The 13,971-nt window shown below is 41.6% G+C and overlaps 1 protein-coding gene across 1 annotated transcript in view; it reads left to right on the top strand.

Moving 5' to 3' along the window:
- LOC140455070 (pancreatic secretory granule membrane major glycoprotein GP2) overlaps positions 1-13,971 on the top strand; it is a 43,716-nt gene that overhangs the window by 18,554 nt on the left and 11,191 nt on the right. The window contains exon 6 of the mRNA XM_072549738.1: positions 7,668-7,762. Coding sequence (XP_072405839.1) covers positions 7,668-7,762 — 95 coding nt within the window. The remainder of the gene's footprint in view (positions 1-7,667; positions 7,763-13,971) is intronic.

The following is a 13,971-nucleotide window of genomic DNA, read 5'->3' as shown; positions in this document are numbered from 1 at the left end:
GCATTTGTACACTTAATGGTAAGGTTCTGGGGAGTGTTGCTGAACAAAGAGACCTTGGAGTGCAGGTCCATAGTTTCTTGAAGTCGCTGGTGGACAGGATAGTGAAGAAGGTGTTTGGTATGCTTTCCTTTATTGGTCAGTGTATTGAGTATAGGATTTGGGAGGTCATGTTGCAGCTGTATAGGACGCTGATTAGGCCACTTTTAGAATATTGTGTGCAATTCTGGTCTCCTTCCAATCGGAAGGATGTTGTGAAACTTGAAAGGGTTCAGAAAAGATTTACAATGCTGTTGCCAGAGTTGGAGGGTTTGAGCTATAGGGAGAGACTAAATAGACTGGTGCTATTTTGCCTGCAGCATTGGAGGGGTGACGCTATAGACATTTATAAAATCATGAGGGGCATGGATAGGGCAAACAGACAAGGTCTTTTCCCCTGGATTGGGGAGTCCAAGAGGGTATAGGTTAAATGTCATAGAGTCATAGAGACGTACAGCATGGAAGCTGACCCTTCAGTCCAACTTATCTATGCCAACCAGATATCCCAACCCAATCTAGTCCCACCTGCCAGCACCCTGCCCATATCCCTCCAAACCCTTCCTATTCATATACACATCCATTTGCCTCTTAAATGTTGCAATTGTACCAGCCTCCACCACTTCCTCTGGCAGCTCATTCCATACATGTATTATCCTCTGTGTGAAAAAGTTGCTCCTTAGGTCTTTCTCATATCTTTCCCCTCTCACCCTAAACCTATGCCGTCTCGTTCTGGACTCCCCAACCCCAGGGAAAAGATTTTGTCTATTTATCCTATCCATGCCCCTCATAATTTTGTAAACCTCCTATAAGGTCACCCCTCAGCCTCCGACACTCCAGGGAAAACAGCCCCAGCCTGTTCAGCCTCTCCCTGGAGCTCAGATCCTCCAACACTGGCAACATCCTTGTAAATCTTTTCTGAACCCTTTCAAGTTTCACAACATCTTTCCAATAGGAAGGAGACCAGAATTGCATGCAATACTCCAACAGTGGCCTAACCAATGTCCTGTACAGCTGCAACATGACCTCCCAAGTCCTGTACTCAATACTCTGACCAATATAGGAAAGCATACCAAATGCCTTCTTCACTATCCTATCGACCTGCAACTCCACTTTCAAGGAGCTATGAACTTGCACTCCAAGGTCTCTTTGTTCAGTAACACTCCCTAGGACCTTACCATTAAGTGTATAAGTCCTGCTAAGATTTGCTTTCCCAAAATGCAGTATCTGGCATTTATCTGAATTAAACTCCATCTGCCACTTCTCAGCCCATTGGCCCATCTGGTCTAGATCCTGTTGTAATCTGAGATAACCCTCTTCGCTGTCCACTACACCTCCAATTTTGGTGTCATCTGCAAACTTACTAACTGTACCTCTTATGCTCGCATCTAAATCATTTATATAAATGACAAAAAGTAGAGGGCCCAGCACCGATCCTTGTGGCACTCCACTGGTCACAGGCCTCCAGTCTGAAAAACAACCCTCCACCACCACCCTCTGTCTTCTACCTTTGAGCCAGTTCAGTATCTAAATGGCTAATTCTCCCTGTATTCCATGAGGTCTAACCTTGCTAATCAGTCTCCCATGGGGAACCTTGTCGAAAGCCTTACTGAAGTCCATATAGATCACATCTTTTGCTCTGCCCTCATCAATCTTCATTGTTACTTCTTCAAAAAAACTCAATCAAGTTTGTGAGACATTATTTTCCATGCACAAAGCCATGTTGACTATCCCGAATCAGTCCTTGCCTTTCCAAATACATGTACATCCTGTCCCTCAGGATTCCCTCCAACAACCTGCCCACCACCGAGGTCAGGCTCACCGGTGTATTGTTCCCTGGCTTGTCTTTACCACTCTTCTTAAACAGTGGCACCATGTCTGCCAACCTCCAGTCTTCCGGCACCTCACCTGTGAATATAGTGATACAAATATCTCAGCAAGAGGCCCAGCAATCACTTCTCTAGCTTCCCACAGAGTTCTCGGGTACACCTGATCAGATCCTGGGGATTTATCTACCTTTAACCATTTCAAGACATCCAACACTTCCTCCTCTGTAATCTGGACATTTTTCAAGATGTCACCATCTATTTCCCTACAGTCTATATCTTCCATATCCTTTTCCACAGTAAATACTGATGCAAAATATTCATTTAGTATTTCCCCCATTTTCTGTGGCTCCACACTAAGGCCGCCTTGCTGATCTTTGAGGGGCCCTATTCTCTCCCGTGTTACCCTTTTGTCCTTAATATATTTGTAAAAACTCTTTAGATTCTCCTTAATTCTGTTTGCCAAAGCTTTCTCATGTCTCCATTTTGCCCTCCTGTTTTTCTCTCGTAAGTACACTCCTACTTTCTTTATACTCTTCTAAGGATTCACTCGATCTATCCTGTCTATACCTGACATATGCTTCCTTCTTTTTCTTAGCCAAACCCTCAATTTCTTTAGTCAACCAGCATTCCCTATATCTACCAGCGTTCCCTTTCACCCTGACAGGAATATACTTGCCCTGAATTCTTGTTATCTCATTTCTGAAGGCTTCCCATTTTCCAGCCGTCCCTTTACCTGCGAACATTTAGCCCCCAATCAGCTTTTGAAAGTTCTTGCCTAATACTGTCAAAATTGGCCTTTCTCCAATTTAGAACTTCAACTTTTAGATCTGGTCTATCCTTTTCCATCACTATTTTAAAACGGATAGAATTATGGTCGCTGGACCCAAAGTGCTCACCCACTGACACCTCAGTCACCTGCCCTGCCTTATTTCCCAAGAGTAGGTCAAGTTTTGCACCTTCTCTAGTCGGTACATCCATATACTGAATCAGAAAATTGTCTTGTACAAACTTAAGAAATTCCTCTCCATCTAAACCTTTTACACTATGGCATTCCCAGTCGATGTTTGGAAAGTTAAAATCCCCTACCATAACCAGGATTAGTGGTGCTGGAAGAGCACAGCAGTTCAGGCAGCATCCAACGAGCAGCGAAATCGACGTTTCGGGCAAAAGCCCTTCATCAGGAATACCCTACCATAACCACCCTATTATTCTTACAGATAGCTGAGATCGCCGAACAAGTTTGTTTCTCAATTTCCCTCTGACTATTGGGGGTCTATAACACAATCCCAATAAGGTGATCATCCCTTTCTTATTTCTCAGTTCCACCCAAATAACTTCCCTGGATGTATATCCTCCCTCAGCACAGCTGTAATGCTATCCCTTATCAAAAATGCTACTCCCCCTCCTCTCTTGCCTCCCTTTCTATCCTTCCGGTAGTATTTGTATCCTGGAATATTAAGCTGCCAGTCCTGAGCCATTTTTCCGTAAATGCTATGATATCCCAGTCCCATGTTCCTAACCATGCCCTGAGATCATCTGCCTTCCCAGTTAGGCCCCTTGCATTGAAATAAATGCAGTTTAATTTATTAGTCCTACCGTGTCCCTGCCTGGCCTGACTGTTTGACTGACTTCTGTTCTCAGCTGTACCCATCTCAGATCGATCTCTTTCCTCACTATCTCCCTGGGTCTCTCCCCCCCCCCCCCCCCCCACCTTATTAGTATAAATCCTCACAAGCAGCTCTAGCAAATTTCCCTGCCAGTATATTAGTCCCCTTCCAACTTAGGTGCAATCCGTCCTTCTTGTACAGGTCACTCCTACCCCAAAAGAGATTCCAATGATCCAAAAATGTGAATCCTTCTCCCATATACCAGCTCCTCAGCCATGCATTCATCTGCTTTATCCTCCTACTCCTGCCCTCACTAGCTCATAGCACTGGGAGTATTCCAGATATTACTACCCTTGAGGACCTCCTTTTTAAATTTCTGCCTAACTCTCTGTAATCTCCCTTCAGAATCTCAACCTTTTCCATTCCTATATCATAGAGATGTACAGCATGGAAACAGACCTTTTGGTCCAACCCGTCCATGTCGACCCCATATCCTAACCCAATCTAGTCCCACCTGCCAGCACCTGGCCCATATCCCTCCAAACCCTTCCTATTCATATACCATCGAAATGCCTTTTTCTCTCCCTCCTGCACTGACCTCACTATGTGTTTCCTTCGTCTGTTCTTCTCCCTTTTAAAACTGCTGTTGTTTTGACTTTTTTTTTCCAAAGTTCCAAAACAATGCAGCAGCATATAAAACAGTAATCGCTGCTCCTGGAATTCGAGGAAATCACCTCCAACACCTAAAATATCTCAAAAAAAGAGCAGCTGTTACAGATGGAAACTTTTCCTGTCTTCCATCTTGGATTACCCAGAATCCTTTCTCTCCATGACACTGAACTCCTTTGTTCCATGAGCATGATCTTAACCTCCACAACCACCTGATGAAGGACCGGTACTCCGAAGGTAGTGATTAGATTAGATTTAGATTAGGTTAGATTACTTACAGTGTGGAAACAGGCCCTTCGGCCCAACAAGTCCACACCGACCCGCCGAAGCGCAACCCACCCATTCCCCTACATTTACCCCTTTACCTAACACTACGGGCAATTTAGCATGACCAATTCACCTGACCTGCACATCTTTGGACAAAGTGCTTCCAAATAAACCTGTTGGACTATAACCTGGTGTTGTGAGAATTTTAACGTTGTCCACCCCAGTCCAAAGCCGCACCTCCAAGTCATGGTAACCTAAATAGTAACTCACCCAATGTTTATTTATCAGCAAATGACTTTACAACCTTAGAGTTTCAATGTAGCAGAATACTACGTTGTGCTTTACAAGTCATAAAATAGTGTCACTTCACACTTACAGTAAACAATGCCACAAGCTTTCTATCAGCATTATTACCATGGCATGACTAAGATGATACGGCTGCTAATGAACATGGCTTGTGACATCAAAAGCAGTTTGAGTTCACGGAAAGGAACTGGTTGAATGAAAGAAAGCAGCAGAGAGTGTTACGTAATGGAGGAGCTGGGGTGGAAGGTGTTAATAGGGAATGGAGTGGCCCTAGGGCTTAGTGATGGGGTTCCTGCTGCATATCATTGTTTCCAATGTGGACAATGACCTCTTTCTGGCCCCTCTCCCCCATGAGAACATTCTGCAGCCTCTCTGAGACATCCTTGATCCTGGCACCAGGTAAGCAACACACCATTCTGCTTTTTCTGTGCTGGTCACAGAAACGTCTGTCTGTACCTCTGATTACAGAATCCCCGAACACAATTGATCTCTTGGAAGCCGACGTACCCCTTGCTGCATTAGAGCCAGTCTCAATACCAGAAACTTGGCTGTTCGTGCTACGTTCCCCTGAGAATCCATCACCCCCTACAATTTCCAAAACAGCATACCTGTTTGAAATGGGTATATCCACAAAAGACTCCTGCCCTAGGTGCCGACCTCTCTCACCTTTCCTGGAGTTAACCCATCTATGTGACTGTATCTGAGACTTTCCCCCCTTCCTATAACTACCATCCATCACATACTGTTGCTGTTGCAAATTCCTCATCACTTCTAACTGTCTCTCCAACCGATCCACTCAATCCGATAAGATTCGCATCCAACAGCATTTATGGCAGATATAATCCGCAGTAACCCTTAAACTCTCTTTAAACTCCCACATCTGACAAGAAGTACATATCACTGCAAAGGCCATTTTTGCTCCTTCACAATCTACAGACCCAGAAAATAACACCGTCTTATTCCTCTACAAACACTGCTCCAGGTTAAATTAATAGCTATGGCTTATATTTTAAGTTTAATCAAGAGACTTGTCTCCAAAAACATATAATCAAGGAAGAATCCACTGTACTCACTACTGCAGCCTTCCTCTTGGACAGACTTAAAACAACAATTAACTTATCTGATTCTGTGTTGTGAACTTCGCCCAACAGTTCCTCCAAGATTAGTTGTGAATTTCACTGTTTGTTAATTTTCCCAGACGCACTCCAATGTCCAGTGATACATGAATTCAAACAGCAAAGGGAGTAACTGTGCAGGTTCTCTCTCTCTCTCTCTCTCTCTCTCTCCTGCACTGTCCTCACCATGTGCTTCCTTTGTCTGCTCTTCTCCATTTTAAAACGGCTGTTGTTTTGACTTTTTTTTTCCAAAGTTCCAAAACAATGCAACAGCATATAAAACAGTACTGGCTGCTCCTGGAATTCAAGGAAATCACCTCCAACACCTAAAATACCTCAAAAAAAGGAGCAGCTCTTATAGCCAGAAATTATTCTCGTCCTCCATCTTGGATTACCCAGAATGTGAGAGGGGAAAGGTTTAAAAGTGACCTCAGGGGCAACTTTTGCATGCAGAGGGTGGTGTGTGTATTGAATATGCTGTCAGAGGTAGTGGAGGCTGGTACAATTACATTTAAAAGGCATCTGGGTGGGTATGTGAATAGTAAGGGTTGAGAGGGATGTGGGTCAATGCTGGAAAATGGGGCTAGATTAATTTAGGGTATCTGGTTGGCACAGATAAATTGGACTGAAGGATCTGTTTCCATGTGGTCCAACTCTATGGCTCTGTGTAACAAATGTTTAAAAAAAAGTTACTAGTTAATAAAATTGCATTGATATACAGATCTCAAAGCACTTTACAGCTAATGAAATAGTTTTGAAATGCAGTTATTGCTGCAAGGTAGGAAAAGTCACAGCCAGTGGGCGGCACGGTGGCACAGTGGTTAGCACTGCTGCCTCACAGCGCCAGAGACCTGGGTTCAATTCCCGCCTCAGGCGACTGACTGTGTGGAGTTTGCACATTCACCCCGTGTCTGCGTGGGTTTGCTCCGGTTTCCTCCCACAGTCCAAAGATGTGCAGGTCAGGTGAATTGGCCATGCTAAATTGCCCGTAGTGTTAGGTAAGGGGTAGATGTAGGGGTATGGGTGGGTTGTGCTTCAGCGGGGCGGTGTGGATTTGTTGGGCCAAAGGGCCTATTTCCACACTGTAAGTAATCTAATCTAATCTAAAAAGTAATATAATCTAATCAAATTATGCACAGCAATCTTCAACAAACAACAATGTGATAAATGACCAGTTAGTCTGTTTTTTTTAACAGTCTTGGTTGAACGATTAATACTAGCCGAAACACTGAAGAGGACTATCTTGTTCCTCTTCAAATAGTGCTGTGGGTTTATTTACATCCATCTTAGTAGACAGATGAAACCTTGAACCCTTGATAAAATAATAGTAAATAATTGAAAGCCACTTTTTTGTTATTCATTGGATGTGGGTGTACTGGCTAGGCCAGCATTTAATGCCAATCCCTAATTGTCCAGAGGGCAGTTAAGAATCAGCCACATTGCTATGGATCTGGAATGTAAACCAGACTGGGTAAGGGTGGCAGATTTCCTTTCCTAAAGGGCATTAGTGGACCAGATGGATTTTTCCCAACAGTTGGAAACTTGTTTCATGGTCCTCATTTGACTCTTAATTCCAGATTTGTTTTAAATTGAATTCAAATTCTGCCATCTGTCATGTTGAGATTTACACTACTGTCCCGATAACAATATCTGGCTCTCTGGATTAATAGTCTAGCAATCATACCGCTAGGTCTTTGCCTTCCCCTAATTAGTTATTGCATTTAGGTGTGATGGTTATTTTTTCTTCGTGCTATACTGTTGCAAATTCCTGTTGTATTTTTCTCTCATTTAAAACACACTTGGGGAGTCACTCTGACATATTAATCTGTGTTGTTTTACAGATTCCAACTCATTTATTGTTGCGTCTCGAAAAGTGCTGGGCGACACCAACTAAAAAGCCCCATCATAACATTCAGTACATCTTTATTAAAGACAGGTTGGTGTATGACTCACTTTCAGGTAACTATCTACTAAATCTGAGGGCATTGGGTTAATGAAGTGGAAGTTGGAGCTGTACAGAACAATTTTTAACAGAATGGAAGATCTTCATAGAATTACAGGAGGCCATTCGGCCCACTGTGACCGAACAAGCTCTTCAAGCATGCATGCTTACTTACTGTCAATCTAGGTGCCCATATCCTTGCACAATATTTCTGTTCAAATATTCATCCGCTAGACCTCTTGAAGCCTCACTTGTACTTGCCAGCATTACACTTGCAGGCAGTACATTCCAAACCCTCAAGATAAAGTCACCACAGTTCTACTGGACCATAGAGCTGCTCTCATTGGAGAAAGATGACTGATGGTTTAACCTGAGGGTCACTGTGCCTCAGGTGAGGGTAAAGGTTGAGGACAGTCCTTCATAGTTGCCTCAGGTGGTGTGGGAATTGAACGTATACTGTTGGCATCACTCTACATCACAAACAAGCTGTCCAGTCAACTGAGCTAACCAAACCTGTTTCATACCCTGCCTAATTGCTGACTGAAAAGATATTTTCTCACTGTCCTTACTTTGTTGACAAATCACTTTAAATCTATGCCCTCTTGGGCTTGATCCTTTTACAGCAGGAACAGTTTCTCCCTCTCTACTCTATCCAGTCCGAGCATAATTTTGAAAACCTTTATCAAATCTTCTCCTAGCTGCCTTCACTCAAAGAACAGTCCCAATTTCTTCAAACCACCCTCATAACTAAAGTCCCTAATCCCTGGAAACATTCTCGTTAGCCAGTTCTGCATTCTCTCTGATGCATTTTTTTTTGCTATAATATGGCCCCCACAACTGTGCACATTACTCTAGCTAATGTCTAATAAGTGTCTTGCACAAGTTCAACATCACCTCCTTACTCTTGTATTCTATGCCCCTATAAATTAAGCTGAGAATACAAAATGCTTTACTTACTGCTTTCTATAATTGCTCTGCCACTTTCAATGATTTATCCCTCTGATCTGGCATCCTTTTTAGAATTGTACCCCTTATTTCATATTGTCCTTCAATGTTCATCCTACCAAGATGTATCACCTCACGCTTCTCATAGAAACTCATCTGCCCCCTATCTACCCACTCCACCAACTTGTTAATGTCCTTTTGGAATTTTGCACTTTCCTCCTTACAGTTTACAATTTTCCCCAGTTTTGTGTCATCTGTGAAGTCTGAAATTGCTCCTTGCACATCAAGATCTGGATCATTAATATATATCAGGAAAAACAGGGATCCCAATACTGACCTGGGGATCTCTATTACAGGCTTTCCTCCCGCCTGATATGTATGTCTTGACCATTACTCTTTAATACCTATTATTATGACACAGAGACGGACAGCCAAACCAAAGCAGCCTTTCTACCCCTGTATTTGTAATATAGAAATTAAACTGTCAAAAGACCCCCAAACAGCCATCAGACTTTTGAATAAATAATTCCAGACTTCATGAATAATTAATATCCAGATTGTTTTCACTGGTTTTCCTGGTGTTCCCCCGCTTTTCAAACGTTCGCTTTGCGCAACTTCATTTTTACAAAAGACCGACATTAGGACCTGTTTTTGCAAATCCAAAGAAGATTTTTGCTTTTGTGAAAAATGATGATACTTTTCCCCATATAAATCATGCAGTTTCGCTTTACGCCATTTTTGGCTTACAAAAGCTTTCCTGGGAACGCTGTCCTTTTGGAGAGTGGGGCTACCTGTATATCTCAGACATAAGACTCAACGTTTTTTTAAATACAAACTAACATTAACAGAGAGAAAATTAAACAGCACAGTAAGCTGATTAATATCTGTGTCTTAAACTCAAAACATTTATTTTCAGTTCTACTTTTACAAAAGGTAGACCAACACAGTTAAGAGGTAAATCAAAGAAAATAACAAAACTGGCCAGATTACTTAAATGACCTTCACGATACATGTTCACAATCATAAACGTGGATTCCTGGGCTGTTTTTCCTGAAACCTTGATCAGGGTCACATTCTCAGTTCACTCAGGCAAAGGCTTTTCTCTGTTTGGGCTTCTGGAAGCAGGTATAGCTGATTAGGCAGGGAACTTTCAAATCTTCATGCTGTCTCAGCAGTAGCCCAGAACCATCTCCAGAAAACATAGTTCACAAAACCAATTTTAATTCTGGTTCCACCATGATAGACCTCTAGACTCTTCCCAGTGCCTCAGTCACCGTTCAACAATGCTACCTGTTTGAACATAGGGTCTCCTTCAGACTTACTGCAACCAACTCTCACCTACTGACTTTGTTAACAGCCAACTTCTGTTTTCTGATTTTCTCGGGAGTGGCTGTGTCTGTTGCAACCTGCAATTAGCCTCCAGGCCTGGCCTCACAAACAATTAAAGCTTGCCTGGTCTGTACTTTTCTTTTTGACCCCCAAATCAGTCATTTTCAGCTCATAATTGAAAATTGATAAAATAATAAAATAATGAAGTATCAGCAGGATCTCTAACACTGTTACTCAGCCAATTTTCTGTACTGTGGTGAGTACATATTCTTATCCATTTACTAAAGAGAGATGGATAGTATGTACTTGATGCCCATCTGAGTAAAACTTATATAATATCATCTTCATCCTAATTTAAATGCAGTAGCTTTGTGATTTAAAACTTTAGAATTAAAATCCTTTAAACTGGTATAAACCCAGCATCCAGGAAAGACCTCCCATAACTAAGTACACAGGAGAGACTCCTGTTAATATAATAAAAACCCAGTGCCCAGGAGAGACCCCATTAATATAGTCTAACACAAGGCACCTCCAAGTTACATATTTCTCTGAACTTATGAACTTAGGTTTTCTTACACAGAGTCATAGAGCTGTACCACATGGAAACAGACCCTTTGCTCCAACTTGTCCATGCTGACCAGATATCCTAACTTAATCTAGTCCCATTTGCCAGCATTTGACCCATATCTCGCTAAACCTTTCCTCTACCCATCCAGATGCCTTTGAAAAGTTGAAATTGTACCAGCCTCCATAACCTCTTCTGGCAGCTCATTCCATACATACACTACCCTCTCTGTGAAAAAGTTAGTCCTGAGGTCCTCTTTAAATCTTTTCCTCTCTCCTTAAACCTATGCCCTCTAGTTTTGGACTCACCCATCCCTGGGGAAAAGACCTTAGCTGTTCTACCTATCCATGCCCCTCATGATTTTATAAACTTAAATCTTATTTAAAAAGTTACCTTTTCAAAGCTGAAACCAAAAATACCCGTTTTAAAAATCCAAATTTTCAAATGACAGTAAAATATATTATGCACCATTACTACAAAGCCCGATCATTGAACATGTTCAACACTGAAATGGATAGATTTCTGGATAACAATGATATCCAGCTATCTGGGGATAATATTGGAAAGTAGCATTGAGGTAGGTGATCATCTTTTATCTAATTGGAGTTGGAGCAGGTTTGATAGGCTGATTAGCTGACTTCTGCTCCTAACATTACAATGTTTGATATGTTCTCATTCTCTTCCAGCTCGCCAGCCTCATTTCCTCTGTAAAACTGAAGCAAATGCAGCAAACCTTTTATTAACCTGAACCTATGGGACAAGAACTGTACCAATTGATCAAATATTCTGGATAATCTAGAGGTCCACATAATCAATGTAAAAACACACTAAGTAATAGAAATGTAATGCAGGGGATAAACACATCACTGTTATACTTTGTTTACAGCATAAATCCCTTAAGTAATAATGCAATTTTGCCTTAAATAAGACTTGCCAGCAGAGAGCCTTTACACTCGCAAGGTCAAATGGCTATTTGGGTATTGCAGTATTCTGCAGTATTTGAGAAGAAATTGACTTGAAATTGAATCAACTGTTGATATTTTATGTTGCCATTCCATTGATCAACAAGTATATTTATATTGAGGTAAATAAAGTAAAATAAAACTATACTGATTGGACAGAATAATACAATTAACTTCTTGATATTTGAGATATGTAATTTTTACCAGTTTATCGAGAGTGCTGGTTAAAACAATGTTTGCTGAATTTATAAAGCATCCATGGTACAGTTGGTCCCCTACTATTAAGTATCAGATAACAACCTCATCTCTAAATGATCCTATCTTCTCCTTTTAATTATTACGTGCTCACAGAAATATCTCCATTCTGTGAACCTTCAGTCCTCATGTAATTTACCAGCACAAAAACTGATCACAATTGAAAGAGCCTGCTATCATCCACCCATGTCTTCACTGAGTGCTCTATTATATGGCTGAGGCAGACCTGCAGACCTTTCTGCACAGTCCTTTTTGTGTGTGTCAAAGAATTGTCCAATTACAAATAGAGGCCACACACAGATCTTGTGAATTGATGAATACTGGTTTATTTCTCACGACATTGTGGGGAAAAGAAATGGGCAGAACTGGTACAGAACGGACACTCCATACAGCTAAGTCAAGGATTCTCTTCCCCAAGCTGCAGATACAGACAGTTTTTATTTCTTTCTTTTTGGCAGGGATTAAATCAACAGACAGTTTTTATAGTGTTACAGTCATGTAATGTTAATTACCGGACAATATGAATTAAATTACATTCAATGGATAACAATCAGTTGCCTGGTAGGAGTAATCAGTTAGTAATTGTAACAGGAGGTTCTGCTCCTCTGCTAGAACAGGTACTAATGTCCAGTATCCTGGTTTCAATGGGTCTGCAGAGTGGTGTGCATTCTTGCCCGGTATCTGGGTGTCACTTAGTTTAGGTAGGCTTTGTGGAGCTTCAGTAGCTGAGGAGACTGGGGATGCCCATGGGGTTGCAGGAGCGGTGATGCTATTGTGAGGTAGGAAGTCTGTTATCAGATCATGTAAGGAGTGTATTCCTTCAGTCTGGAAGCTGTTTAGGTAATGTCTTGTTTTGCTGTTTAGTTCCTGAGCTGGTTGTGGTCAAGTTGAGGAATTATGGGTATGTTCTGTTTAGCTAAGAGCAGACATGGTTTCTGTGAACAAGTAGTGGGCAGGCAGAGTGGTTTATTTTTTTCTCCCACGGTGTGTGATGGCCTACTAAATCTATGCTAAGACTGCATTCAGTGAAAGCGGCACCCAGTTGTGATTTATTTTGCCAAAGTGGACTTATACTCAAGTTGCCACAGAAATGCATTAACACAAGCGCATTAAAATATCCCATGAATTGTGCAAACAACTGTCATCACCCTTTTGTCGGTGTAACACCAGTGGGGCTTTGAGGTTTTGGATGGTATAAAAAGTAAATTGGTTCACAAAAATCCCTTCAGGGCCAGTTAGTGCACTTACTAGCCATCACTTCCTTCAGTTTATTCATGACTACAGCAGAGTGAGTCACAGCTTTAAGGTTTCAATTACTCAGTGTCAGCAGGACCTTGATGCACTGAATTTAAGCCATGGGAAACAGGCCTGGGACAGGCTTCAATTGATTGTTGGTCACTAGGACCATGGGTGTCTGTGTGCTTATGACACAATGATCCTCTCCTACCAACCTGAATATGCTGTAACAGGTAAGTGCCAGTGTTGGAGTTGTCTTCGAACACTTACCTTATTTTGAGGCATGGACAATCTGAGACAAGGTCAGAAGAAAGTGATAATATAGATGTGGACATTGGCAGTTTTGGTAATGGAGACAATTTAGGGCTAGAAGCTTATTTCAGGATCATTCAAATTACTGAAGCTGCAAATGGCTCGATTAACCTGTCTAAGGAGGGACACAGAGTTTGACAAGAAGAATGCAATATTTCTGATCAAAAGAGTTTAATGTAGAAGTTTTATATTGTTTGTGTCCATATTAATGGCCAGATCGTTCATCTGTGAAACAGACCTATCAGTGTTTGCAATATTCATGTTGAAATGACCAATGAATGAAAAGAATTCCATCTTATCATTCATTTCATCTGTTCTTGTAATGTTTGGACTGTCGGCTTTAGCTGAATGTAATCACGTAACCTCCTGAGGTTAAAACTCCCCATATCCTTATGCTTTACCTATTGATCAATCTACATGCCCAGCCTCGCAGCACATGACATTTCTCCAGGCCAGTTGGAAACTAACCAGGCTCCTCATTATCCAGTTAACTGTCAGCCAAACAGATATCCTGCTTCTTTCTCAACTCCCACATTTACAACCTGTTGAAACAATGCATTTGTTTTGTAAATGCCTCCTACCTGTGACTTTTGCTTCCA

Source organism: Chiloscyllium punctatum, chromosome 3 (genome assembly GCF_047496795.1).
Source record: "Chiloscyllium punctatum isolate Juve2018m chromosome 3, sChiPun1.3, whole genome shotgun sequence".
NCBI lineage: Eukaryota > Metazoa > Chordata > Chondrichthyes > Orectolobiformes > Hemiscylliidae > Chiloscyllium > Chiloscyllium punctatum.
The sequence above is the reverse complement of the archived record's forward strand: the minus strand, read 5'-3'. Positions and strand labels throughout refer to the sequence as shown.